Raw genomic sequence first — 27,993 nt, forward strand, 5'->3', positions numbered from 1 at the left:
TACTACTATAGATCTTCTAGCTATAGAAATATTATTTAGCTTCTAATCTACTTATAGCTTCTACTTTCTAAGTAATTTTACTAGTATCTATTAGTCTTCTTATTTAGCTTCTAATCTACTTATAGCTTCTACTTTCTAGGTAATTTTACTAGTATCTATTAGTTTTCTTATTTAGCCTCTAATCTACTTATAGCTTCTACTTTCTAGGTAATTTTACTAGTATCTATTAGTCTTCTTATTTAGCCTCTAATCTACTTATAGCTTCTACTTTCTAGGTAATTTTACTAGTATCTATTTATCTCTAACTATGCGCTAGTAATTAGTAATAGGCTTTTACTTTTTATTATTACTAATTAAATTAATAATCTTATACTCTTTTTTAGCTAGCTATAAGCTTTTCTTTTTCTTTATTATTACTATAGAGGTTAATTATCTTATACTCTTTCTTAACTAGCTATAAGTTTCTTTTTCTCTTCTTTACTTTTACTCTTTAACCTAGTAAGCTATTAGCTAGACTAGAACTTTATAAAGTAGTCTTATATATAAATATAGATAACTTTATAGCTATATCTTATCTTAACTCTTAATATACTTTTTCTCTATATAATCTAAATAAGCTATAACTAGTCTAGATAACCTCTTACCTATAATATACTCTTACTAGCTTTCTCTACTTATAAATCTACTTCTTATACTTATATTATAAGTAATATAACTATATTATATAAAGCGTTAACGCTATAAAAGATAAATTTTAGTATAGATATACTACTTATAGTATAAGTCTACTAGTAAGAAGATATAAACTACTAGAACTAGCGTTACTATCTATATATGTATATAGTAATATATATAAAGAGAAGTATATAGTAATAACTTTAATTCTAACTAACTAAACTCTACTTCTTTACTATAGCTAGTATTTAAACTCTAATCTATAATACTTACTTTAACCTAATATCTAGATTATTTCTCTTAGTAGTACTCTAAATAGCTAGAATAAAATATAGAAGCTAATACTCTAAGACTAGTAAACGTTTATATATTATAGTAGTAGTACTATAAAGATACTACTTACTTATACTTTATAGAAAAGAGAAGAAAGTAAGCTATTTTATATTTATTATTATCTATTTACTATACTCTTACTACTACTATATAACATTATATATAAAAGTAACTAAGATTTCTATCTAGCTTAGCGTAATATTTATCTTCTTATTATTATTATTATTATTATTATACGCTAAAGACGTAGAAAGAGTAGAAGTAGAAATAATAAGTATAGGCGTAGGCGTAAGCGCAATTATTAATAGTAGTATAGCTACTAGACGCTAAGTACACTAAGTATAGTTTTAAAGTAGACTATATTACTATTAGTATATAGTTACTAGCTTTATAGTAGTACTATACTTACTTATACTTTTTAACTATACTAAACTTTAATTTACTCTAGTAGAGCTTATTTTACTACTAGTACTACTATTACTACTATATAATAAACTATAGTAGTAGTACTAAAAGTATAGCGCGTAAAGCGCTAAATAAAAAGCTAAATAGAAAAGAGTTAAGAGTAGATATTTTAAGGTAGTTACTACTATTATTATTAATATAGAAAGTATTATATAGTATAGAATTACTATAGACTAAAGTCTTAATAGCTATAAGTAAGATTATAGTCTTAAAAAATAGTATATTTATTACTTATTACTTATTACTCTTTACTTCTTACTTTTTATTAATTATCTACTTCTTATATCTACGTACTATATTACTATACTAGTAAAGCTAGCGTTACAGCTATTAATATAATATCTTTACTTATTATAACTTTATATTTCTACTAGCTTCTTATACTTACGTACTATATAGAGCTTTAAATCTAGATATTCTCTATTAATAATAGTCTAATATAGTACTACTATTTAGTATATTAGTTCTTTACTAGTTTAGTAACCTCTAGCTCTTAACTAAGATACCTAGCTTAACTACTAGGTAGATAATTTCTTATATATAAAGTTACTATTTTTTTTACCTTTAGATTTAAATTATATTTATTACTATTAGCTTTTTTTAGCTTATAAGTCTTTTATAAACTTCTAGAGACTTATAAACTAACTAGTAATATTCTATAAACTTCTAGAGACTTATAAGCTAACTAGTAATATTCTATAAATACTTAAAGATATATAAACTACTTCTTTCTCTCTACTATATATAGACTATACTACTAAGTATAGTAATATAAACTTCTATAAACTTCTATATACTTATATTAAGTTATTAGCTAATTATATATTACTACTATTTAAGAAAAGACGCTTAAGTATAGTATTATAACGTAGCTCTTTATAGTAAAAGTAATAGTTAGTTATATTTAGATTTTATTATATAATATAATACTATAAGAATAATATATAAATAGATAAGTAAGAGATTACTAGATTTATTAAACTATCTAACTCTTACGTACTATACTATTATTAATACTAAGTAACTTACGTAGATAGCTTCTATTAGATACTAGCTCTCTTTACTTATATAAATATATTAAACTAGCTAGAGCTAATAGTAAACTATATACGTAAGGCCTAAGAACTAACTTATTAGACTACTTTAAATACTAGAGCTATTACTACTATTATTATAACTAAAGAAAGGCTCTTTCTACTAGTCTTAATAACTACGTATACTTACACTAAGCTTCTCTACTAACCTAAGCTAAGTATATAAATAACTAGAGTTAATTAGAACTATCTAAAGTAAGTACTACTTTATAGTATTTTAGGTAGTAAAGCTACTAGTACTAGCTCTACTAAAACTAAACTTAGATAGACTTTTTAGTAGAAGAGATCTAGGCTAGTAACTATAAGATAGATTACCTTTTTTAGGTAATATACTACTACTCTTCTTTTAGAGAGAAAGAAAGTAGCTACCTAAGCTAAGTATAAACTAGTAATAAGTATATATAGGTAAAGTATACTTAATATATATCTTTACTCTCTTAGAGTAGACCTAATACTTATAGTTATTTCTATAGTATTACTTATAGTAGTTTTTACTAAAGCGCTGCTTCTCTATATCTATCTCTATAATAGTACTAATATAGCTTATTATTACTTTCTTAGACTAAGTTTATAATATATAACTATTATAACTACTTTTATACTATAAGTCTAGACGCTAAAGCTTCTAGCTAGTAGCTTCTCTTCTATAAAAAGAAAAAAAGTAAGTATAATATTAACTTCTTATTAACACTAGCTTAGTTTATATATATATTATTACTAATACACTACTAAAAGATTAGATAAAAGAACTAGAGAGTAGTATCTTAGTATTTAACGTAAGAGCGCTAACTAACTTCTTCTTTTTCTTCTCTTTTTTCTCTACTTCTACTACTACTATATTCTTCTCTTTCTCTACTATAGACTTCTAGTCTACTTTATTTTTCTACTTAACTTTCTTATTCTTCTTACTAATAGACTTCTACACTACTTTATTCTCTTTCTCTTTACTTATACTATTATTATTATTATTATTACTAAGAATAGATAAACTACTTTTATTATTATTATTATTAATAATAAGTAAAGTATTATCTATTTTAGTATTTTTATTCTTATTCTTAGCTAATACTATAGAGGTAATAACTATAAATAGAGATAGAGGCGTAATAGTAGAATAACACTAGAAAGGCTATAGATAAAAGTTATAGTTATAATATTAGTAAAGAACTTACACTAACTAACTTTACGCGTTAGGTACTATACTATATACTAGTTAGTATAGATATTATATTAATACTATTAAAAAACCTACTAGTACCTATAAAAAGTACTTTATAGTAAACTAGCTATAGTAGTAAAGTATTAAGTTTTATTAGTTACTACTATATAGTAGTATATAAAGCGCGTAGATACTTATATTATAATAAGTATTATAAGTATTTATTAAAGGTTTAAAAAGGCTAAAAAGATTTACTATATTCTAGCGCTTACGTCTATTTACTACTAAGACTAATTTTATAGTAAATTACTAAACGCTATCTATATATAAATATCTACTATCTTCTACTAACTACTATAAACTACTAGGCTAATAGAATAGTAGCCTCTAGACTCTAAACTAGAAAAAACGTGTTATCTAGCTATTTAGGCTACGTTAGCAAAGTAAAAGTAAAAAAGTAATAGATATTCTATTAGTAAGTAGAAGTATATTTAATAGTTCTATAGTTTTATATAAACTTATAGAAACTTATAAGCTAATAGAATAATAAACTTTAGACTTTTTACTAAAAAGTAAGATAATATAGCTATTTATACTATAATAGAAAAGTAAAAGAGAAGGTATATATTATATAATAATAATAACTAACTATATATTTAGATTTTCTATAATCTTATATAAACTTTTAGAAATCTCTAAGTAAATAAAAATAATAGTAGCTAATTAATATATAAAGTCTATCTACCTAACTATAATACTAGCTTACTTTACTACTTTAATATCTTCTATACGCTCTTACTCTTATCTATTAGTTTTTACTTACGTTTACTTTATAATATTACTAACATTTTAATAGCGTAACTAGAAGTTACTATTACTATTTCTACTACTCTATTTAGACTAGTAGCTTATTTTTTATATAATACTAGTTATAGCGTATATACTATATTATAGCTATCTTAACTCTTTAATTTAGGTATATAACGCTTTACTACTATATAAGAACTTAGAGTACTAGCTACGCTAGTAAGAGATAAGAAAGATACTAGACTAGTAGTAGGTATAGTCTAACTTATATCTTTATAAATTTAAGATACTATTAGTAAAAGTATTAAATTAGATTTATAATAAATACACGCTAAATAGTCTACTATAACCTAGAAACTAGTATTTTATAGAACTAGAGCTATAACACTACTATTTAAACTATTAATAAATACTTTAACTTAGACTTATATATTTATTCTTATAATACTAGTAGCTATATTATTATTTATACACTAGTCTAGTAAAGGTAGATATATAAATAACTAAGATTCTAATAGTATACTTTAAGTTCTTATTATTCTTAACTATCTTCTATTATCTAAAAGTGCACTATACTTTACTTAAGAAGTATTTAGTATATTATATAGTTAATATAGTAATAGTGCTACTTTACTATCTATATTATAATACTACTATATATATAGAGATAGTATTTAGTTAATACTATCTAAAAAAGCTAGGTCTTTATTAGCTCTAGTATCTATATCTACTAATATATTACTAATCTAGATACGCGTAACCTAGTCTATATATATACCTAATAGTATAGAAAATTATTAATTCTCTTTATATAAAAGTACTATTATCTACTATACTATAAATACTTTAATCTAAGTATATATTAAGTTAGTAAGCGTACCTTTATAAGGCTTTATAGAGCTAATAGAAATATTAAAAGCTTTTTTAATCTACTACTTTAGTTACTAAGTGCACTTAGAATAGTAGGCCTCTAGTACTATATAAGGTTACTAGTCTATAAGTATAGTATATTTATCTAGCTACTTAAGAAACTTATAATAGTAATAGCTATTACTTATAACCTTTAGCTAAGATAGTAGTATATTTATCTACTTTTGTCTATTAGTTTTAGACTAGAACTTATAACTATTCTTAGATAACTTTATCTAAAATACTACTTTATTATCTATAAACTAAGATATAGATAGACTAATAAATATATTAATATTACTAAGTATTACTATCTATAAGAGTCTACTAGCTACGCGTAAAGATAGAAGCTAATAATAAAACTATTATACTTAAGCTAAAAGCTTTAGCTTTAAAACTACTATAATATTTAGTTAATTAACTCTATTATAGTTAAAGAGCTAGTATAAAAGAAAGATAAATACTTAGCTAGTATACTTAGCGCTTCTTTCTCTATAACTAATTTACTACTATAAGTTTATAATACTCTTAGTAATTAGTATATTCTACGTTATAACTCTTATAATATTTAGTAGATTTATATCTATTCTAAAAAATATTATTATAAAAATAATATAGATATAAAAAGTAGAATACTTAAACTTATTATATATTGCGTTTTTATTATGCTACGTAATATAAGTAGTATACGTTTTAACTATATTAAATACATACTAATCTTTAGCTAATAGATTAGTACTATAGCGTTAATTATCTAGAAAGTTCTTTATTATATATATAAGTATTATTATAGTCTATTCTATAGCGTTTTAGAGTTAGATTCTTTTATTAATAAAGATAATTATCTTAGACTATATTATAGATATAGTAGCTTCTCTAGTTATAGATAGTAGTAGTAAGAAGAAAAGAAAATTCTATAATATAGACTTACTAAGTAGTATCTCTATAATAGTTATAAACGCGTTAGACCTATTAATAGTTATTTAAATTAACTTAGTCTTATAAGTATTACGCTCTAAATAGTAGAAACTAGTAGTATCTAATACTTACTTAGTAGAGTTAAGGTCTAATATAGCTAAATAACTAAACTAATTAATATTCTATATAAGAATACTATAGAGTTTACCTAGCTACGTAAAAGTAGAATAGAATACTTTTTACTAGATAATAAAATAGTACTTATTAATTATAATAATTCTAATCTATAACTAGAAGGTTATATCTCTTAATATAGTCTAGAAGATATAACTAGATACCTACTTAGGCTTTATTAATATATAAGTATACTTACTATAAATAATCTTATTAATAAGCTTATAAAACTAAGTATAAGTTCTTATATTAACTAAGTAAGGTCTTACGCTATTAAGATAATATATATTACTAAGCTACTTATTTTTTAGCTTAGAGAGTAGTATTAACTATAGTATAATCTTTCTAATTAATACTAAATACGCGTAAAAGATAAGGCTTTTACTAAAGCTAGTTATAGTAATTAATAATATATTATCTTTTATATAAATAAAATACTAAAGAGTATATATCTACTTATTATATAGTTTAAGTACTTTACTACTATAACTATAAGATAGTATATACTTTAGATAATACTAAATAACTTACTCTTATAATACTATATATTATTTCTATCTTATATTCTCTACTAGTAGAGAAAGTTTCTCTAATTTTATATCTAGAATTATAGTAATATATTAATTAATTAGAAGTGTAGCTTACTTAATTACTATACGCTTAGGCGTAGTAATAGTATAACTCTAGTACTATCTACTATATTTATTTACTTTTTACTTTATCTTATACTTTACTATAGCTACTTTATAAAAATAACTAGCTATAAAAAGTTACTAGTAGTTTAAAAAACTTTATAAAAGTTTATAAAAGTTACTAGTAGTCTAAAGAACTTTATAGAAGTTTATAAAAGTTTAAAAAAGTTACTACTATATAGCTAGTAGCTAATCTACTTACTATAAGCTTTAGTAGCTAGCTATTAGCTTAGTAGTTTATAAAAGTCTATAGTATTCTATAATACTATAATATCTTTATTAGAGTACTATAGTACTACTATACGTAATACTATAACGTAATATATATAGTAAATATAACTATAACTAGTATAAAAGTTTATAAAGAGTTATAAAGCTTTATAAAACTTTATAAAGCTTTATAAAAGTTTTAGCGTAAGTATAAAGTAAGTAGAATATAGTAAGTAAGTTAGTAAGATATAATTACGCTAAAGAGCTAAAATATTATTTTTTATAATACTATACTTCTTTATTAATACTATATATAAATTAAATCTAATAAATATAATAGTATTAAGAAGAACTTATACTTTTTATTATATTTAATACTATAATAAAGTAAGATAGTAGCGTTATAGTACTAATAAGTAAACTTTACTAAAGTTATAATTTAAAATATTTATTTACTAAAAGTTTTACTATTTTTCTTTAAATACTTTATAAAAGCCTTACTATAAGTATTATATAATTAGCTCTTATTAGCTAAGAAGTTTAGTTTATATACTAGCTTTATAATTAGCTAAGAAGTTTTTAGAAGCTATAAGAACTTATAAGCGAGGTTTTTTATAGAGCGTCTAATTTATAAGATAACCTAGGTAGGGCTGTAGACTACTGGCACGTGCACGCGCGTAGCACGCTAGTAGGCTTATCGATAACGATCTTGGGAAGAGCGGAAAAGTTTTGGCAACGTGAAACGCGGGTTCCAATCGCAACAACGAAGATGTCCAACGGAAAGAGCAGCGAACCAAAAGTTGACAGCGCGAAGGACCTCCCCGTGGAACTGAAGAAAGGCAAGAAGAGAAAGAGAGTTCAGCCAGCGAAAGATGGCTGGAGTGGCAAGAAGGGAGCCGGCGTGTTGATCAAGTTCGACCATTCCGATGATGACACCCCCAGTTCTACTGCAGAGCACCCTAAGCCCGTCGCCGAGCCCAAACGAACGGAAAGTGTTGTCGAAACTCCAGTTGCGCGGCAAGCAGAGGCCCACAAGCGCACGAAATTAGATGCACCTCAACCTATCAAACCTCAACCAAACCCCGGACAACAAGCTCGACCAAAGAACCAACAGGCCGACAGACCTCGTACCTCTCAACAAGACTTAAGAGTGCCGTCGCATGTCATTCAGAAGCGTGATGAGTTGCGGCTTGTCCGCAAGTCTCTTCCAATATGGCCTCAAGCGGACATCATCAGAGCAGCTCTGCAAAGAAACAACGTCCTCGTGCTGACCGGAGAGACTGGTTCCGGAAAATCGACACAAGTGCCGCAATTTTTGGCCAATGAGTCCTGGTGTACCGGGTGTATAGCGATCACGCAACCTCGAAGAGTGGCGGCGATCTCCCTGGCACGACGCGTCGCGGATGAGATGGGTAGCTTACTTGGCGACAAAGGCCCTACTGCCAAGGTTGGATACAGCGTTCGTTTCGACACTGCGGCTGGAAAGCACACCAAAGTCAAGTTTCTGACGGAGGGTATGCTGCTTCAAGAGATGCTCAGAGATCCCAACATGTTGCAGTACAGCGCGGTTGTAGTAGATGAGGTCCACGAAAGAAGTGTAAATGTCGACTTGATTCTTGGGTTCTTACGCAACCTGTTATCCGCTAAAGAAGGTAGCGTGGCGAGGAAGCATCCGCTCAAAGTCGTAGTAATGAGTGCTACGGCAGACGTGGAAAGTCTTGTCAAGTTCTTCGGAGACAGTCAGCCTGTGTCGAACACCGAGAAGGCGATCGCGAAACCTACTACGGAAAGTAAAGGAAACGTTTCGACATGCTTTGTAGAGGGGCGACAATACCCCGTCAAAACAGTATACTTGCCGCAACCAACACAGGACTGGGTCGAAGCAGCTCTCAAGCTCGTCTTCCAAATACATTACAAGGAGCCTCTGCCAGGCGACATACTGGTCTTTCTTACAGGTCAAGATACTATCGAGGGACTCGAAAAGCTCATCAACGACTATGCTGAAAATATGGACGACGACATCCCTAAACTTCTTGCGCTACCTCTTTTCGCCGCCCTTCCACAACACGCCCAACAGCGCATCTTCCAGCCAACGCCCTATCGCACGCGCCGCGTCATCCTCGCAACAAACATCGCCGAAACATCAGTCACTGTCCCTGGCGTCCGCTTTGTGATTGACTGCGGAAAATCGAAGATAAAGCAATTTCGCAGTCGCCTAGGTCTCGAATCGCTGCTTGTGAAGCCAATCTCCAAGTCTGCAGCTATCCAACGCAAAGGTCGAGCTGGTCGTGAAGCACCTGGCCAGTGTTATCGGTTGTATACTGAAAACGGTTACGAAACTATGGAAGAACGTACCACGCCCGAGATTCTGCGTTGCGACCTCAGTCAGGCTATTCTGACAATGAAGGCGCGAGGTGTCGATGACGTACTCGGCTTTCCATTCCTTGATCGGCCACCACGAGAAGCTCTAGAGAAGGCTCTTCTGCAACTACTGCACTTGCAAGCGTTGACAGACACCGGTGAAATCAGCGACATTGGTCTCAAAATTGCCAAGTTCCCGCTCACGCCCACGCTAGGCCGAGTGCTAGTCGAAGCAGCAAAGCCAGAGCGCGACTGCCTACTCGACGTGATCGATATCATATCCGCACTCAGCGTCGAGGAGGTCTTCCTGAATCTTGTCACGGAAGAGCGCAAGGAAGAGGCAGAGGAAGTCCGGCGTGAGCTATATCGTCGAGAAGGCGACCACCTCACACTTCTCATTACTGTTCAGCGATACGCCGCCGAACTGAAGTCACAGCGTCGCGCTTGGTGTGACAAGCACTACGTATCCCACCGCGCAATGGAGAACGTAATGAACATCAGGAAGCAACTGCGGGAACAATGTAGACAACAGAAGCTGCTATCGGCTGACGACACAGAGTCTGATAATGCACCTTCAGAAGCTAGGAGTCAAGCCATATTGGCATGCATGCTGCGCGGCTTCATCTCCAATACAGCGAGATTGATGCCAGATGGTAGCTACAAGACGATGATCGGTAACCAAACGGTGGCGATTCATCCCAGCTCAGTGCTATTTGGAAAGAAGTTGGAGGCTATCGTGTTTAACGAGTTTGTATTCACTGGCAAGGCGTGGGCGAAGCGTGTCAGTTCAGTCCAACTAGACTGGGTGTCTGAAGTAGTTGAAGCCATCATGTAAATTAGGCGATAGCGTTTTTATTTCTTCAACTAGACTTTTGTTCTTGAGCAATATGTGTACATGCCAAGCTTCAACTTCCGCAAGCTCGTCTCTGGTACTATCTTCTCCTCCCCACTCCAGCGCCTTCCTTATCCGCCAGACTAACGACCTCACCGATGCCCGCTGCCTCCTGTTCATCTTCAAGCGCACGAATCTCCTCCCTGCAATCCCACCACTTCTCCTCTGCCCTCTCGAATGCCATTTTCTTGACTTCTTTCGGGCTCTTCTCTGCGCTCTTTCCCTTCCTGTCCAACTCTTCCAGGATGATATTCTGCCACTGCTCTGAAGTGCGCGCGTAGAAGTCGCGCAAGGATTCGAAGGGACGGGGATGTGGAAGCGTGTCGGTGAGCGCAGATATCTCTTCCTGAGGACCAAGGTCTTCGGAGTGAATGGGTGCAACGGCAGGAGACTCTGTGACACTCGTGGGTGCTGTCGATACAGACTTGTCGTCATCCTCACCTTCTTCATCGTCCTCAGAGTCGTCCTCGTCTTCCTCGTCCGAGTCGGCTTCGTCCTCACTGCCTTGCCAGTCTTCGAGCTCGCGCTTGAAGATTTCGGTGACACCGTCCAGATGGTTGAGGTTGACAGACCAGAGTTCGTCAAAGGTAAACTCGCGGTCGCCTTTCTCGTAGGTACCACCGTAGATATAGAGTGTATCAGCTTGAACCGTAAGTGCGGCGTTAAAACGTGGATGTGGAAACTCGAATATTTTTGGCTTTTCTGGACGTGCCTCTTCTTCTTCTTCCTCTTCCTTCGCTTTCTTCGCTTCGTCGTCCGAATCCGCATCTGTAACTACACCGGCTTTCATTTCGAGAGCCTTGAGATTAGCTAGCAGCTCTTCTTCTGCGGCCTTGCCACGATCCCGTCGGCTGATGTTCGCTTGCTGTGCAGCCTTCTTGTTTGCGTTGAGCTTCGGCCGACGTAGAGTGAGTGGCATGTATCGGTTGCGCTCGACATTCCAGATGAACAGCTGATTGAAGAACTCAGAGTCAATGCCCTCTTCACTTTCTTCTACATCATGCACACCACCAAAAAGAACACCGCGACCTTTGTGGTAAGCCATTGTCGCACCTGCGCGCGGCGGGTTTGGCGCATTCGCGGGCTTCTTTCGCTTCTCCCAAGACACAGTTGGAAGGGTAGTGGATGGTTGGTCAGCAGGTGGTGGTGTGATACGTATGAACCAGGTGTCGTCGTGAACCTTGGGCTTTAGCACCATGCGCGATGCCGGACCACCACTGCTGCTCTTCTTGCCCTTGCCTTGCTGCTGTTGCTTGACGCCAGCTTGCGTCTTGACACGAGAGTATCCGCCATAGATGACTGCGCCTTGCTCGTGCGGCAACAAACTGAAACTCGATCGTGCATCTGGTACTGCGCGAGCTGCTTGCAGTTTTGGCGTGTGCCATGAGAAGTTGACGCAGTCATAGATCCAAAGATCATTCAAGTATTTGGTAGTCGCAGATGTATCCTGGAAACCTCCAAATAAGATAATGTACTGTTTGAAGCCAACCATGCGATGTCCACTCCGTGCTGGTGGGGCAGCGGTCTTGCTCTTTCCCTCCATGCGCGTCCATTCTCGAGAGACCGGATCGAGCTTCCAGAAGTCGTTGTAGTGATAGAAGGTCCCTTGCTTCGGAGAGCTGAACTCTCCACCAAACAGGTAGATTTCTTTCGTGTTGGCAGCGCGACACCAAGCGTGTCCAGATCGAGGAAGTGGTGAGTTCGGACTTGTGACCTGCTTCCAAGAATCCTGCTTGACGTTGTAAATCATGAGATCGTTGAAGAACTTGGCGGTGGCTCCGTTGAAGTATTCGCCTCCGAACAAGAAGATCTCATTCTCGTTCGCTGGATTGGCGAGGAGGGTGCTCGAAGTTCGGGCAGACGGCGGCTCAGCGGGTATTTCGGTGATAGCATGGTGTTGTTCCTGCTCTTTTGCATATTGGGCTAAGATATCATCCAGGTCAACATCTTCCGCATCAGAGTCGACTTCCTGTGTTTTGGATGCGACCTTTTTGTCTTTCTTGCCTGCCTTCTTCTCTTGCTTGGCAGCCTTTGCAGCCTTAGCCGCTGCTTTGCCTCCCGCTGCTGCCTTCTTCTTATCTTTAGCCATGTTTCAGATTCGAAAACGAGATGACGCAGTTGTGTAAAGGCAGTGTGGTGACTACTCGGTCTGCGGTGGAAAGTTCTCCGCGTTTGCCCCTCAGTTGTAAATTTTCCCAGCGCCGACGTTGATGATACACCACCTTGTTCCTAGTGATGCGAATGACGGGTCGACCAAGGCTAGAGTGTTTGAATCGTAATTATTGTAACGATTAAGCGCAAACTTACGGTTGCGGATTGTCGCGTGCAGCGCCTTCAATGTCGCCAATCCTTCGGAGCAGGCACTACGGAGTTGGGGGCTTATCGATAAGACCGTATACACTCACTCCCCACCTTGCACCCGACACTTGTTCAACTACAAACATGATACAAGCAGCAAAGATCCTCGAGCAGAGAAGTCACTTGGTGCCTGGTAATTACGTTCTTTCTGTTTCATCTACAACGACTCATGGCTAATTACAGATAGGCAAGCTCCGGATAACGGAGCACTTGTTCCAGGTACCCAGAGATTACTGTATGCAGTCCTCTCATTCATTAGACAACAGATGAATCTGAAACTTATGGCCTTGGATAAGGCAACCGTCTGAAAATTGAGCGATGACAAAGATTGTGCTGACAGTTCCATCTCGAAGCGAACCCTTCAGCAGGAACGATCCAACTCTTCGCTCGCTCAGCTCTGAAAGCCGAGAAGCCTGCAGACTACACACCCACTTCGCACCTCGATCGCGCGAAAACTCAACTCCCATGGCTCGTCTACTTACAGGGCGGCCCGGGCTTCGAATGTCGTAGTCCCGAGAAGGTATCCTGGACTCAGACCATTCTCGAAAAAGGCTACCAAGTGCTCATGCTGGATCAACGTGGCACTGGTCTCTCAACTGCCATCAGCCAGTCAAGTCTACAATTGAGAGGCGATGAGAAGGTACAAGCAGAGTATATGAAGAGTTTCAGGGCTGATAGTATCGTCAAAGACTGTGAGGCTGTAAGGAAAGCCCTGACAGAAGACTATCCCGAAGAGAAGAAGAAATGGAGTATCATGGGTCAGAGCTTCGGCGGCTTCTGCTGCTTGACCTATCTGTCATTCTTACCCGAGGGAGTCAAAGAGGCGTTCCTGTTCGGCGGCCTGCCACCCCTCAGAGACGGGCCTGATGAAGTTTACGAGCGGCTTTACGCGCGTGTCAAGAGCAGGAACGAGGGATACTACGCGAAGTATCCTGAAGATGTCGACCGCGTCAAACGCATTGTCAAGCTTCTCTCACGTTTCGGAGATACTACGGTGCGTGTACAAGGCGGCGAAGGCTATCTCTCTGCACGTCGCTTTCTACAACTGGGAATCTACTTTGGCAAGCACGGAGGCTTCGATGACGTCCACGAGTTTGTGCTTCGCGCCGATACCGATCTGACCCAATTCGGACATCTTACACGACCTACTGTACTCGCATTGGAGGCAGCGCAGAGCTGGGACTCTAACGTCATCTATGCTCTCCTCCATGAACCCATCTACTGTCAAGGCCAGGCCTCGAATTGGTCTGCGGAACGCCTACTCCCGAAATATCCCGAGTTCTCACTCTCGCGCGTAGATGGAGATGAGCCTGTCTACTTCACAGGCGAGATGATCTACCCTTTCATGTTCGATGTTTACCCGGAGCTCGCTAAGCTCAAGACTGTTGGTACCCTCTTAGCTGAAGAGAAAGATTGGCCGCAACTGTACGACAAAGAGCAATTGAGAAAGAACGAGGTACCGACCTATGCTGCAGTCTATATGGACGACATGTACGTTGACCTCGACCTGAGTATGGAGACGGCGAACACCATCAAAGGCTGCAAGACTTTCATCACGAACACAATGTATCACAACGGGATTGGTGCCAAGACAGACGAAGTGTTGAAGCAGATCTTCGCTCTGAGAGATGATGTCATTGATTAGACACGAGGCTTTGTCGAGCATCGAGACTTGTCGACCGGAGTATAACTTGGGGAACATATCTCAACTTCATTGTTTCATGATCTGCTGCGCTTGCTCCAATTGCGCCTCTAAGTCAATGTCCCAGATCCATCGCATTCTATGCTTATAGCTTTCCTCAATTTTATCAAGGTCGTCCCCGAACAGTTCGAATTCATACATTTGACCAGCTTCGTGGCTTGTTTTCACAATCTTCTGCGTCCTCTCTCGTCTGACTTGGTCGAAGGCGCTGAATGCTCGCTGCAAACCATTGACGTCGTTCGCGTCCTTGACCAGATTGGCGAGGATGTAAGAGTCTTCTATACACTGGCCGGCACCAGCCCCTTGGTGAGGCGTGGTCGCGTGCGCTGCATCTCCAAGCAAGCAAACGCGGCCCTTCGTGTATGTGTCGCAGGGTGGATGCTCGAACAGCGCCCAGATGTCTGGCTTCTGCATGGCCTTGACAATCTTCGTGACATGTGGGCCCCAGCCTTGGAAGTCGTCTTCCATTTCCTGTTTCGATGTGGCCACAACCCACTTCTCGTCTTCCCAGGTATCGCGAGAGCTAAATGCAACCACTGTGGCTGTTAGCAAGACAGCACTTTCGACGATGACTAGCCTTACCGTTCATCGTTTTGCCATGCGCAATTGGAAAGGTGAGCAAGTGGCCATGGTATCCAAGATACATCTGGCTGTTCCGCGCTGCATCATCACCCAGTATCTCCACAGCTTCATCCATAGGTATCAGCCCTCGATAAGCGTACTTTCCGGAGAATACAGCCTTGGAGGCAGGTTTATCTCTCCCAACTAGCCACTTTCGCGTTAAAGACTTGATGCCGTCGCATCCAATTACAGCGCTGTGTTGTGCGGTGGAACCGTCAGCGAACGTGAGCACTACATCTCCAGAGCCATCTTGAGCCTCGCCCAGCTCTACAAGTCTCTTATCGAATTTGGCAACACCGTCAGGCATCTCTTTGACGAGTTCGTCAAGGAAGTGAGCTCTGTACACGCCGCCGCGTCCTCCTCCCGAGTGCATAGGCACATCGAACAGGGCATCGCCGACCTTCTTGCCTTCCCTCACGTATCCTTCCTTGTCTTCTTTCCTAGCATCACCCACCCGTATCGTGAACCATGAGTCGGACTTGGAATTGTCCGCATTGCCTGTCTTGCATTCCAAGAAAGCCTGGTATATTTTAGGAGACAGGAGCTCCATGGCACGGCCGGCATTAGGTCCAAACGCAACCCCAGCACCAATTTCGCCAAAGTGTGGTGCGGCTTCGTAAATCGTAAGCGGGATATCGTACTGGAGGAGGCCTATGGCGAGGCAGAGGCCGGATATCCCACCGCCTACTACGGCGAGCGAGTAGGATTTGGAAGACGAGCCCGTGGAAGCCATTGTGACGTCCCGAGGGTATAGGCGTGCGGTTGGGGGAAATGTCTTTCAATGTGCTGTTAGCTTGTTATCAACGGTGCGACTGCATCGTGCAATGGAAAGAGAACTTGACGCTTGCCAGTCACCGTTATGCGCACTTACCTTGGTTCTGATCCGAAAGTCACACCGACCTCGGGACGATGAGAGACGACAGCTCACTCAACGTCATTGACTGCGGACTTATGCAATAGCCCTGCAGCACCCAAATAACAAATCATCCACTTGCTAACACGCGACGGCATACGCGTCATATCAGCAAGTGCACTACCCGATACCGAGCGCGTTGCAGAACACCCCATCCGAGAGAGCAAGCGTCTGGTGGCGATAGGCGACGCGCTGCTATGTGGGGTCTGGAAGGTAAACATGTGGGGTAAGCATTCGGGAACAAAGTCGGCGGTTGAGGCATCGCGCGACAGCCCCCAGGGATGCTGGCTGGCGCTAGACCGTTTGGAAGATCAAGATGCCGCATCGACCTAACCGAGTGCCGAACACGACCTGGCTACGATGCCTTCTGAAAGCACGATCTGCAATGGTCGTGCATCCCTGACCCATCAGGAATTTCCGATAATCGTAAGTTGCTGTTCGCGTGTGTGAAGCCCTTCCTAGGCAGGTGTAAACGTGACCTTCGTCCTAGCCTCTATGCCGTCATCAGGTCGCTCTTTTGTACATCATCATTACAGGCAATACCCTTCTCGACCCACTGACACAAAAACACCCGCTGCAGGTACTAACGTCGTAATAGTTCATCCTCAATACTGCCTGGTTTATTGCGTTTGGTACCTCTAATTCCCGCTAAGTCCGATCATCGATGCCGCCTACATCCTACGCTGCTCCACAGCCTCCGAGTGAAGAGGGGGAGAAGCCAGTCACAGTCTTAGTTACGGGGTTTGGAGTAAGTTTTAATCTCTTTCCTGTGCCGATAATGAATTCAAGGCCTCCCAATCATGTCTAAGTGAGACCTGGATCAACTTTCTCACATTTCGGTGTTCCAGAGCATGCCTTGATCTGCCTCATCGACATGTTTCCAGCCAGACGGTTGGGTGGATTCAAGAAAATGACTAACGTAAACCTAGCCCTTTCTAGAGAAGTTCCCAAAGAACTCTTCTTGGGAGATTGCGTCTACACTTCCGGCCCTGATACCAAAGTCACCCAAAAACCAAACGCCGATAAACATACACGTTCACTACGAGCCTATCCGCGTGGCATACAATAATGTCGTCAATCTCGTTCCCGAGCTCCTTCCACCAGCCAACCCTCTCTACCCTCCTCCAGATGTTGTGCTGCACATCGGCCTAGCAGCTGGACGGAAATACTTCGCCATCGAGCAAGGGTCTCAAGGGCGTGGATATGGGAAGATTCCTGACGTAGATGGCCAACGATTCGACGATTCTGAAATGGAAAAGCACTTCCCATCTTCAAAGTATCCGCCCAAGCTGAACACTAGCTTTGATACATCCGAGGTCCTCGCACACTGGAAAGCCAATCTGGGGTACACATCTGTTGATGGCACGACGACCGACGAAGGATGCCCCGACGTACGGATTAGTAACGATGCTGGAAACTTCTTGTGTGGCTTCATCTACTACAACAGCCTAGCGCACTACTTCGGTATCAAGCAAGACGAGAGGCCTGTCGTGTTCCTCCACGTACCCGATCTAAGTGATAGTGCGGACAAGCTGAGAGAAGGATGGGAAGCTACAGTCGCGCTAATTAAGGCCTTGGTCCAAAGTAGACGGAAAGCGGGTGGCAGGGTCGTTGACGGAGATAAGAAGAATGAAAAACGGGAGAATGGCACCGAAGGAACGCACACGGATAACAACTTTGCATAGAAGGATCAGAGAAAGGCGCAAGGAGTGGTGGTTCTCATGCAAGCATGCCACTGCCAACCCGGATTGGTTAGAGCAGAACGCCCTTTTGAGCCCCGCAATATTCTTGGCCGTAAGCATGGGGATTCATCAATTGGTTAGGCATCATCTATATCTCGCTTCCAATCGACTGTTACGCCCGTAAGGGGTTCCTCGGGTGGATGGCTATCTGAGTCACAGGGAACTGAGTAGTGTTTCCAATAAGTCTTGTCTTGGCCAACGCGTGTTGAAGTGATATACAATACTGAGGATGTTGCAGATATGCCTCCATATCTATACCGACAGCGCTCTCCACAATTAGTACCCGGAAAGACTGCTGTAATCTTGGTTAGCTCACCATTAAACCTGTCAACAATATGCCTTCATCAACACTATCTACCCAGCCAGCTACGCACATCCTGTCCCTTGCAAACTACACGACTCATCACCTCGTTCCCCTCACCTCCAAACCACTTACCCCCCTTCCCTCCTCCTCCCTCCGCCTCCGTACCAAAATCCTAGGCCTTACAACAAACAACCTCTCTTACGCACGCATCGGCCACCTAATGGGTTGGTACGACACATATCCGCTTCCTTCTACAACACCACCTCCGTACAACGATCCTACCAAATACGGTCGCGTTGCTGCATGGGGCTACGCTGAGATACTAGAAAGCACGGTCGAAGGAATCGAGAAAGGAATGAGCGTATACGGGTATCTACCGAGCAGTACCGAATGGGAGGACGTAACTGTAGAAAGAGCTAGAGATGCACGAGACGGGAGTGTAATTCAGGATCAGATTGTTGTAGTAGATGCGCATAGACAGCATTTGTGGAAGCTGTATAACCGGTATCGTGTTTGCGGTCCACTTCCACAATCCGCTGGCGAGATGGAGGAAAGAGATCAATTGGGTTGGGCAGCGTTGATGATGGGTCCGTTTACTGTTGGCTACAATCTTTGCCATCATGTCTTTGCCTGGCAGGGAGACAAAGAGGAAAGTCAAAAGAAGAGGATACACCCTACAGGAAACAGCGAGTGGAGCGCTGAGGACGCCGATTTGGGAGGTGCTACGGTTGTCTTGTTGAATGCGAGTGGAAAAACAGCTTCTTGCTTTGCGTATGCGCTCCGAAACTGTCGGCCCGTTGATCATCAACCTAATCGCATCATCGGAGTTGGTTCGAAAGCCTCTATCGACGCGATCAAGAAAACGGGGTGGTACGACAACGTCGTTCTCTACGACGACTTCGACGACACGGTCAATCAAATCAAGATTTCTGGTACATCACGTACCCTACTCTTCGACTTCGGCGCTCGCCCCGGAGCAAACGGAACTTGGCGGTCTGCGCTGTCTTCTTTAGCACCCAATATTCCTTTCACGCTGGTGACAGTCGGTGGTGAAGTCGCGCCTCAAGACCCAGAAAAAGCAGCGCAACGCCTCGCCGACAGAGCTTCGTTGAACATAGTCAATGCAAGCTTGTTGCAAGAAAAGGGCATTGAGGTGGCTGGAGAACAATACTTCAAGGATTTGTACGCGACTTTTGAGGCATTCTGGGCACGGGTTAGAGACTTGGGAATGCTAAAGTTGAAGTGGGGTGAGGGGCTGGACGACTGGGATCGAGGCTGGGAGTTGTTGTGTAAGGACGAGGTCAGAGCTGACGTAGGTCTGGTATACAGCATCTAGGTACTCTCCCTCTGTCAACCGAAGGTTTGTTCAAGAGAAAGGCGTAACAGATCATGGCTTTGGGGATCGAAAGTTCGGACGCGAATGCATGCTGTATGTCTTTAGACCACGTCCTTGGAGAGTTTGCGTGCTGTTGAATCGGTACCATTGTTTATAATGAGCTGCTCAAAACCAATTCGCGGAGAGAAGGGCTTCAGCGCCAGCCTTCGCTAATGTGAACATGAAATGTGATCGAAAGGGGATTCCGCTGAGGGCCAAATACATCCACTCTAAAACGTGTGCTGAGAAAAAAATTGACGTTGAGATCGTAGATGACGCTCATCATCGCTTACCCCATAGGCCTTGCTGAGTCTCTCTAATCCTCCGCTCTTGCTCCTGTATCATCTCTTCAGTCTGGCCGTGGCCGTTTCCTCTGCTGTCGATCTCCATAGGGTCATCAGGCTCCTCCGCGGGTTGAGGAATGTTGGCATGAGGAGCTCCTCTCCGTGGTTCAGCGGATCGCTGGCCATCCATCATGCCAGCGGCACCACCTGCTCTCAGCTGGTTGATGGCGCGAATCGTGTCGATAGCTGCGTGTAGTGTGCGGCGCGCGTTGAAGTTCTTCTTGACAGTGGGCAGTAAATCCTCCTCTCCATCAGCGTTGTTCTTGCCCAGCTCGGTGATCCAAGGGTGTGAGAGCGCTTCATGGGCTGTCATGCGGGCGGCGGGGTCGACAGTCAAGCATCGGCGGATGAACTCGCGGGCAGTAAGGGAGACACCTCTCCAGTATTCCAAGGGTGTGAAGGAGTAGTCTGCGACTAAGATGGCCTGCATCTCTTCGAGGTTGGAGTCGCGGTCGAACGGAGTGTAACCGCAGAGGAGAAAGTAGGTAATAACTCCAATCGCCCAGATGTCACTACCAGCAGAGTCAGCAATGGATCGCAAAGTTGCGCAGTATATCTTACACTGGTTTTCCATGTCCAGTCTTTCTGAAAATCTCAGGTGCCATGTATCCTGGTGTTCCGCAGGTCGTCGTCAGGACATGGAATTGCTCTTCATCCATAATGCGAGACAGTCCGAAGTCGGCAATCAACAAATCAGCGTTATCTTCTGGAGTTCGGAACAATAGGTTCTCGGGTTTCAAGTCTCGATGTACGATGCCGTGGTCATGGAGGTATGCGACAGCAGAAAGAGTCGCACGGATGAGATCGCCAGCATCGGATTCGTAGTAGTTGCCCTTTCGGCAGATACGGTCGAATAGCTCGCCTCCAAGCGCAAGGTCGGTAACGAGGTACACTATGGTAGAGGTCAGCTGGAGATTCAGCCCAGGCAAGCCTAACACGTACGGTTGTTCATAGTTTCGAAGTAGTCGACGAGCGTCAAAATGTTCCTGTGGCCCATGGATACTCTTTTCAAGACGGCGATCTCGTTCCTGACCTGGTACTCGTCAGTCATTGTTCATCAGTTGCTTAAGGCTGAGCTGACCATGTGCTCTCGGCCTGCCATGAGCCGCTTGTTGATGACTTTGGCCGCATAGTATCTTCCCGTGTCGATATGCACGCACTCCTTGACTACAGAGTAGCTGCCTGCGCCCAATGTCTTGCCGGTCTTGTATCTGCAAGGCTGCACTTGCGCCGCAGTCTGCGCGCCCTGCGCTCCAGACGCACCGTTGGAAGTTCTAGTTGCCATTGTTGAGTTCGAGTCGCTTTGCAGAGAGCTGACGTGATGGGGAGTGTTTGCAGTAGGCGTGCCGTGCGCGTGTCGCGATTACGAGGGCCTGGGGAGGGCGTGGTCGGGCACCGATGCCTCAGGTTGGGTTTCGAAAACAATGGAACCGACAGGTGAGGTTGTCGGGGAAGCGCGATGTGACTTTATGACAACATGTGTCACAGCGTAGATATCGCGTAGTGATAGCGAAAGTTAATAGCGAGTTGAGGGTAGTCGATGGGCTTCTGATCGACGTTGGTGGTCGTGCGTAGAGCTGCTTGATGGCACGCGACGGGATAGTGTTGGCGATGATCAAGATTGGGGCCAGTCTGCCTGTTGACGGTACAATGAACTGTGTCGCGAATAGTGTAAATATAGAGGATTCAGCTACGAAGCCATGGGAGTGTCGAAAAGAAGGCTATCGCGCCCTGGAGTACGTAAGGAGGGGTCCACACGATTCCCCGCCGGTGACTTTACCCCTGTTGCCAAGCGCATAGCCGCTCAGCCGGGATCGTGCCGTCATCCTAGCTTTAATCGCAACATCCATAAATCCACAGCTGGAAGAAGGGTCTCTGAAAAGCAATGGCTATGCGTGTCGCTGCTTATCGAAATTGTTCTATGCATGGTTCTATACATCATAGCTTAAGTGGTCTATATGTGTATGAATCTAAGAAGGCAAAATCTCAGGACGAAGCATCTCAAACTTTCGTCTCACAACTTCATTACGAATGACACCCTATGACTTGACAAGCAAGCTGTGACCGTCCATATCTTCAGGCTGCTGAAGACCCATAGTCGCAAGTAGGGTAGGCGCGACGTCACCAAGCACGCCGTCAGTCTTCTTCAGGCTCCAGCCTTCTGGGGCGTTGGCCATGACGAAAGGCACCTTGTTCGTTGTGTGGGAGGTCTTGGGTGTGCCCTCCTCTGTAAGCATCTCTTCCGCGTTACTTGTAGTCTGTTAGGGCTGTCTCGAATGGTGCAGCAGATATGGACTTACCCGTGATCGGCAGTGACAAACATAACGTATCCGCTCTCTTTGCACTGATCATACACCTTCTTAATAGCCTTGTCGGTCTCTGTGCAGGCCTCGATGGCCGCCTTGTAAACACCTGTATGACCAACCATGTCTGGTGGCGCGAAGTTGTTCATGAGGAACTCGAATTTGCCTGTTTGAATGCGCTCGCACAGCTTCTCTGCGACAGCCATGGCACTCATCTTCGGCTCTAAGTCGTACGTGGCTACCCTGGGCGAGGGAACCATCTCGCGTTCCTCGTTCTCGAATTGCTTCTCGACACCACCGTTGAAGAAGAAGGTGACGTGGGCATACTTCTCGGTCTCCGCAACGTGACACTGCTTGACGCCCTGCTTTCCTAGTGTCTCGGCAAGAACATCCGTCATCCTCTGGGGCTCGAAAGCAACGTTGAAAGTGTATTTGGGGTTGTACGAGGTCATGGTGGTGAGGTGGATGTTCTGCGGGTAAGGGAAGTCGGGCTTGGGCGAGCGGTCGACATCACCCAACAGCTGAGTGATTTCTCGAACACGGTCGGAACGGTAGTTGAAGAAGAAGACGGTGTCGTTGTCTGGACGAATCAGCAAGAAGACATGCAGGTGCTCAGCGTAGTGTTATACCTTGAATTCTTCGCTCCTTTCCTCCGACAATGATGGGCTTCAGGAACTCGTCGTTCTCGTCTTTTGCGTATCGCTCCTTGATAGTTGCGACGGGGTCGCTGCTCTCCTCGCCCTCTCCAGTAACCAAACCCTTCATACCGAGCTCGACACGGTCCCACCTCTTGTCGCGGTCCATGATGTAGTACCGTCCGACCACTGTCGCGATGTCGCCCAGGCCAATCTCCTTGGTCGCTTTCAGCAAAGTCTCCATGTATCCAACCGCGGACTTGGGGTCGGTATCTCGGCCGTCACCGAAGAAGTGAATGTAGGCCTCCTTGACGCCCTGGTCCTTTGCGACCTTGAGGAGCGCAATGAGATGGTCCATGTGCGAGTGGACACCACCATCGGAAACCAGACCGCAGAAGTGGAGCCTTCCATTACCGTCAATGGCGCGCTGGAATGACTTCTTGATGTTGTCTACATCCTTCAACTTCCCATTCTTAATGGTCTGTCCGATGCGGACGGAGTCCTGCCATACAACGCGTCCGGCGCCGATGTTCAGGTGGCCGACTTCGCTGTTGCCCATCAGGCCTTCGGGCAGGCCGACTGCGAGAGAGGAGGCCTCGAGTTCAGTGTAACCCTGGGCAGTCTTGGAGCCCTCCTTTGCGAATTCGTCCATGGTGGGCGTGTCGGCAGCAAGGATAGCATCGCCATCTTTGCGCGAGTTCTCAGTCGCGACACCCCAGCCGTCGATGACAATGAGGACCGTCTTCTGGTCGACTTTGGCCATGATTGCGGGCTGATGAGATCAATCCAGGGAGAAGGAACAATGGAGCCCAAGAAGTTATCAAGGCAACGAGGTTTAGAGGTTGGTGAGGAAGGAGCAGTGAATGGCTTGTTGACGGAGGGGCAGGGTTGGCGGGGCTAAAACAGTCGACTTCAAAAAAGCATCGCCGGTCAACGTCACAATCTTTCCGCCAAAAGGCCCACATCCCCCCCACAACCCACGGCCAGAACTTATCTCGAGTGACACCAGCAGCCGCGCTATTTGGCGATCGCTTTGACACCTGGAAACGCGTATCAGACAGCCAAAGCGATTATCGCCCACGGAGTAGCCATCCAATCACCACCCTTGCAGCCAGCCTTACCCGTGGAAGGAGCGTCATCCCGTCCACGCGTCGTCGCGACCACAGCTGCAACACCACGCTAGACATTGTTGCGCGCCGACTCGCAAGACGTCGCGACCATGTCCGGAGCTGCAACGCCGTATGCACCTGCCTCAGCGCGAGCCTCAGTTGCACCCACGGGCTCTGCGACGCCAGCGCTGCCCCCACCCCCGACCGCGAGCGCCCCGGCCCTCCCTCCGCCCTCGACGTTTGACATCCTCCCCGACCTCCACAAGCTGCTCAAGCGCATACTCGAGGCGCCTGCTCAGCCGCCCGCCGCCACACCCACACCCGCACAGCTTGCCGCCGAAGGGCCTCTTGAGATCCAACATGTCGCGACCGCCGCCAACGACATCCGTCTCAAGATACAAAAGGCACGACGCGCAGTGACGGCCTTGCCTGACATGGACCGCACGTGCGAGGACCAGGAAGATGAGATCGAGTATCTCGAGGCGCGTATTGCGCGGCTGAAGACTTCCTTGGCGGAGCTCGGTCGGCCAGTCGCGCAGGCAGAGGATGCAGACGGAGACCAGAGTATGACCGGCTGAGACGCCGTCCGGACTACGATTGATCCATTATAGGACGCATGTCTGTCGACTGCATGGATGCACTCGACCTGGCTCTTGCCCAGGGCTCGTGATGCTTCGTCGGTGTACGCCAGCCCTTCACAGGTAGATGAACAGGCGCTGATATTGTAGACAGGCATACAAAGCCCGACCGACGAAGCTTCGACGATGATACATGCCTTCTATAGTTCTTCCAGGAAAGACACAGCATCGGCTCAGATCCCTTCGTATCGCACCACGCGCATACCAAGTAGCGTCATGCAGGTACTCTCTTGGGCCTCACATGACCACGCGACAACGCGTCGAACGCGTATGAGAAGAAGGACAGGCGTGTTCGCGTAGGCTCGTATACATCAGTGATCAAGGCTTCATTCATCGGCATTCAGGTGGGCTACTACTCTGGGTTGGTTTCGAGCATATCTAGCGCATACCATAGCACCGCAGCTGTACCAAGCGTCGCTTGACATATTGAGCACATAACAGAGTACTACTTGTATTTCACCACTAGCATTATACACCACCTCAGGCCCCGTCAAACTGTCCTTCTATCCAGCCTTTGTACCATCATGTTCCGGTGATCATCTCAGGCCTTGTATGAATGACATCATCGTGAAGCCGTGCCGTCATCAAGCATATATCGTATAACAGCTACTCCATGACCCCTCCGCGTCACCATCGTCACACAGTAAGCCGGGAAACATCACAATGTCAGACACAAAGTACCCGCCCGTCAAGCAGAGCACACCTCAAACCGAGGAGGAGCAGGTAGGTCTTCGTCAAAGCTACCTCTACGTATGAACATGTCATTGACACCTCCCAACAGAAGAATGTCGATACAGTAAAAGAATACATGCGCCTCGCCTACTCACCCAAGGAGAACAAAGGTGCCGAAACCGTTACACATCTCTGCCATGAAAACGCCTACTTCATCGCCCCAACCACCTTCCCCGGCGTCAACTCGCCCCAAGAATACGCCGAGTCGCATTCCAAAGTCATGGCCGCGGTATCCGATCTACACATCGACTCTTACGACGTCATCTTCGCAAAAGGTGGGCATGTGTGCCTGAGGTACAGTGCTAGTGGAAGTCACTGCGGCGAGGCACACAATGGGATCAAGGCGAGTGGGAACAAGGCAGCGTGGCATGCAGCAGCTATCTTCGAGGTGGAAGATGGCAAGATCAAAGGTTGGATCAAAGAATGGGATAAGCTGCATATGTGGAAGCAGCTGGGCTGGATGAAGGGAGACGAGTATATGTGAGTGGCTCATAGGGGCAGACCAGGAGTACATGGGGAATTCGATGATGATTTTGGATTGGCATTACTAGTCATCTAATAGCTGTATACTTCATCTAGAAGCAGTGACAATCATAAGGTTACATGGGTTGTGGAACTCCATCGTTCAACGATGAGCTCCCAGTCGTCTCTCATATCTAAGCGCGGAAGGTGGTCCTCTTCGAGCGGCGTCCGATGCCGAGGCTGCTCAAGTCGAGGCCTGAGATGCCACCAGCCTTCTGTTGGCCGGCTCCAGCACCAGCTCCGGCAGCGGCTCCAGCGCCGGCACCTCCAGCACCGCCACCGAGGAGGCTGCTGAGGAGGCCCTCGATACCGCCGGCTCCACCCTGCTGTTGACCCTGCTGTCCACCAGCCTGGAGAGCGGCTTCGGCTTCCTGGAGGAGCTGTCCAACGCCATTGTTGCCGTTGTTCTTGCCGTTGGCCTTGCCCTCTCCCTTTCCTTTGCCCTTGCCGTTGTTCTTGCCATTGCCCTTGCCCTTGCCGTTGTCGTTGTTCGCCTCGGTACCATTGGCGGCGGCTCCGGCGGCGGCTCCAGCGTCAACGACTCCAGTAGCGTCTGAGATTGTTAGTAGATGAATGGTTTATGGAGAGGATGTCACTTACTTCCAGCTTGAGCGGCTTGGTCAGCGGCAGCTTGATCAGCCGCAGCTTGGTCCATTCCGTTGGCGCCGTTGGCGGCATCTTGTTGCATCTGAGCCTGGTCTGCTGCCATCTGGGCCTGGTCCTTCTCCTTCTGCTGCTGGTCGGCTTGCTGCTGAGCGGCCATCTGCTCGGCGGCGGCCTGCTCGAGCTCCTGCTGTTGCTGCTGTGCCTTGTCCTGCTCAGCGGCTCCCATGGCGCCATCTTGCTGCTGTGCGGCTTGCTCATCGGCTGCGGCTTGGTTCATGCCTCCCTTTTGCTGTGCAGCATTCTGGTCGGCTCCCATGGCGCCGTCTTGCTGTTGAGCGGCTTGTTCATCAGCTGCGGCTTGGTCCATGGCGCCCTCCTGTTGGGCGGCCTGCTGGTCGGCTCCCATAGCACCCTCCTGCTGTTGAGCGGCTTGCTGGTCGGCTGCGGCTTGGTCCATGGCATCCTGTTGCTGTTGCTGCTTTCCGTTGCCTTGCTCCGCGGCAGCCTGATCAGCTCCCATGGCAGCCTCTTGCTGGCCAGCTGCGGCTTGATCCATAGCACCCTGGTTCTGCTTGGCATCCTGAGCAGCCTGGTAGAGTCAATAAGTCATTCTGATATGAGATCTGGGTGTTGAAACATACCTGTTGGTCGGCCACGGCTTGGTCCATACCGTTGGCGGCGCCCTGCTCGGCCTGCTGGTCGTTCGCATTCTCTGCTTGGTCTTGGTTCATGCCCGCAGCAGCATCCTGTTGAGCCTGTTGATCGGCGGCAGCTTGGTCTGCTGCTCCCATCTGCTCGGTTGCATTCTGCGCCTGGCCCTGGTTCATCATCTCGGCCGCGGCAGCATCCTGCTGTGCCTGAGCATCAGCAGCAGCTTGTTGCTCTTTGGCTATCGAGGGTCAGTGAAGTCTTTGGAAAGGATTGTGACAAGACGTACCTGCTTGAGCGGCTTGCTTATCGGCATTCTTGCCCTTGCCCTTGCCATTGCCCTGAGCGGCCTCCTCAGCATCGGCAGCATCCTGTGCAGCCTGGTCCTGAGCGCCATTGTTGCCAGCCGCCGCAGCATCCTCAGCATTGGCACCTTCGGCGTCGGCATTAGCATTATCTTTGCCCATGCCACCGCGTGCTGCCAAGAGCGCACCGCGGAGCTTGAGGGCTTTCTCGCCAAACTTCTGCACAACGTCTTCCTCGCGGCGACCGAAGTTTGTAGAGGGCATGACTACATTCTCGGTGCCAGCGGCGACTACAGGTCCCTGGCCCACGAAAGGCGCTGGAGCTGCTGCCACGAAGGAGGCTGAGAGGAGAGTGAGAAGGGAGATGGAAGTCTTCATTGTGATGGTATGGGGTTGATCTTGAAGGATTGAAACGAGGTGTGTCGAAACTTAAAATGAGCACAGCTC

General features: G+C 44.3%; 11 protein-coding genes across 11 annotated transcripts; 6 read left to right on the forward strand and 5 right to left on the reverse strand.

The window, feature by feature from the left end:
• Positions 1 to 8,205: 8,205 nt before the first annotated feature.
• Positions 8,206 to 10,632, forward strand: J4E88_001057 (uncharacterized protein; the record flags this gene model as incomplete). Its single annotated transcript, XM_049394729.1, has 1 exon — positions 8,206 to 10,632. One exon carries the CDS (start codon positions 8,206 to 8,208, stop codon positions 10,630 to 10,632), a length of 2,427 nt encoding a protein of 808 aa, XP_049258593.1.
• A 97-nt stretch (positions 10,633 to 10,729) lies between these two features.
• J4E88_001058 (uncharacterized protein) lies at positions 10,730 to 12,778 on the reverse strand (the record flags this gene model as incomplete). Its single annotated transcript, XM_049394730.1, has 1 exon — positions 10,730 to 12,778. One exon carries the CDS (start codon positions 12,776 to 12,778, stop codon positions 10,730 to 10,732), a length of 2,049 nt encoding a protein of 682 aa, XP_049258594.1.
• A 353-nt stretch (positions 12,779 to 13,131) lies between these two features.
• Positions 13,132 to 14,692, forward strand: J4E88_001059 (uncharacterized protein; the record flags this gene model as incomplete). The annotated part of the gene is made up of 2 exons (XM_049394731.1): positions 13,132 to 13,173; positions 13,388 to 14,692. The coding sequence occupies 2 exons, from the start codon at positions 13,132 to 13,134 to the stop codon at positions 14,690 to 14,692; spliced, it is 1,347 nt and encodes a 448-aa protein (XP_049258595.1).
• A 66-nt stretch (positions 14,693 to 14,758) lies between these two features.
• J4E88_001060 (uncharacterized protein) lies at positions 14,759 to 16,103 on the reverse strand (the record flags this gene model as incomplete). Its single annotated transcript, XM_049394732.1, has 2 exons — positions 14,759 to 15,285; positions 15,332 to 16,103. The coding sequence occupies 2 exons, from the start codon at positions 16,101 to 16,103 to the stop codon at positions 14,759 to 14,761; spliced, it is 1,299 nt and encodes a 432-aa protein (XP_049258596.1).
• An 844-nt stretch (positions 16,104 to 16,947) lies between these two features.
• J4E88_001061 (uncharacterized protein) lies at positions 16,948 to 17,968 on the forward strand (the record flags this gene model as incomplete). Its single annotated transcript, XM_049394733.1, has 2 exons — positions 16,948 to 17,031; positions 17,213 to 17,968. The coding sequence occupies 2 exons, from the start codon at positions 16,948 to 16,950 to the stop codon at positions 17,966 to 17,968; spliced, it is 840 nt and encodes a 279-aa protein (XP_049258597.1).
• Positions 17,969 to 18,549: 581 nt separating this feature from the next.
• On the forward strand, positions 18,550 to 19,665 carry J4E88_001062 (uncharacterized protein; the record flags this gene model as incomplete). The annotated part of the gene is made up of 1 exon (XM_049394734.1): positions 18,550 to 19,665. One exon carries the CDS (start codon positions 18,550 to 18,552, stop codon positions 19,663 to 19,665), a length of 1,116 nt encoding a protein of 371 aa, XP_049258598.1.
• Positions 19,666 to 19,986: 321 nt separating this feature from the next.
• On the reverse strand, positions 19,987 to 21,333 carry J4E88_001063 (uncharacterized protein; the record flags this gene model as incomplete). Its single annotated transcript, XM_049394735.1, has 4 exons — positions 19,987 to 20,560; positions 20,610 to 20,940; positions 20,991 to 21,081; positions 21,130 to 21,333. 4 exons carry the CDS (start codon positions 21,331 to 21,333, stop codon positions 19,987 to 19,989), a joined length of 1,200 nt encoding a protein of 399 aa, XP_049258599.1.
• A 754-nt stretch (positions 21,334 to 22,087) lies between these two features.
• On the reverse strand, positions 22,088 to 23,749 carry J4E88_001064 (uncharacterized protein; the record flags this gene model as incomplete). The annotated part of the gene is made up of 3 exons (XM_049394736.1): positions 22,088 to 22,298; positions 22,349 to 22,931; positions 22,981 to 23,749. 3 exons carry the CDS (start codon positions 23,747 to 23,749, stop codon positions 22,088 to 22,090), a joined length of 1,563 nt encoding a protein of 520 aa, XP_049258600.1.
• A 456-nt stretch (positions 23,750 to 24,205) lies between these two features.
• J4E88_001065 (uncharacterized protein) lies at positions 24,206 to 24,765 on the forward strand (the record flags this gene model as incomplete). Its single annotated transcript, XM_049394737.1, has 2 exons — positions 24,206 to 24,659; positions 24,707 to 24,765. 2 exons carry the CDS (start codon positions 24,206 to 24,208, stop codon positions 24,763 to 24,765), a joined length of 513 nt encoding a protein of 170 aa, XP_049258601.1.
• Positions 24,766 to 25,396: 631 nt separating this feature from the next.
• Positions 25,397 to 25,949, forward strand: J4E88_001066 (uncharacterized protein; the record flags this gene model as incomplete). The annotated part of the gene is made up of 2 exons (XM_049394738.1): positions 25,397 to 25,456; positions 25,515 to 25,949. 2 exons carry the CDS (start codon positions 25,397 to 25,399, stop codon positions 25,947 to 25,949), a joined length of 495 nt encoding a protein of 164 aa, XP_049258602.1.
• A 172-nt stretch (positions 25,950 to 26,121) lies between these two features.
• J4E88_001067 (uncharacterized protein) lies at positions 26,122 to 27,924 on the reverse strand (the record flags this gene model as incomplete). Its single annotated transcript, XM_049394739.1, has 4 exons — positions 26,122 to 26,540; positions 26,588 to 27,182; positions 27,235 to 27,482; positions 27,531 to 27,924. 4 exons carry the CDS (start codon positions 27,922 to 27,924, stop codon positions 26,122 to 26,124), a joined length of 1,656 nt encoding a protein of 551 aa, XP_049258603.1.
• Positions 27,925 to 27,993: the final 69 nt, after the last annotated feature.

Source organism: Alternaria novae-zelandiae, assembly GCF_023758075.1.
Source record: "Alternaria novae-zelandiae strain BMP 2774 chromosome Unknown scaffold_2, whole genome shotgun sequence".
Lineage (NCBI taxonomy): Eukaryota > Fungi > Ascomycota > Dothideomycetes > Pleosporales > Pleosporaceae > Alternaria > Alternaria novae-zelandiae.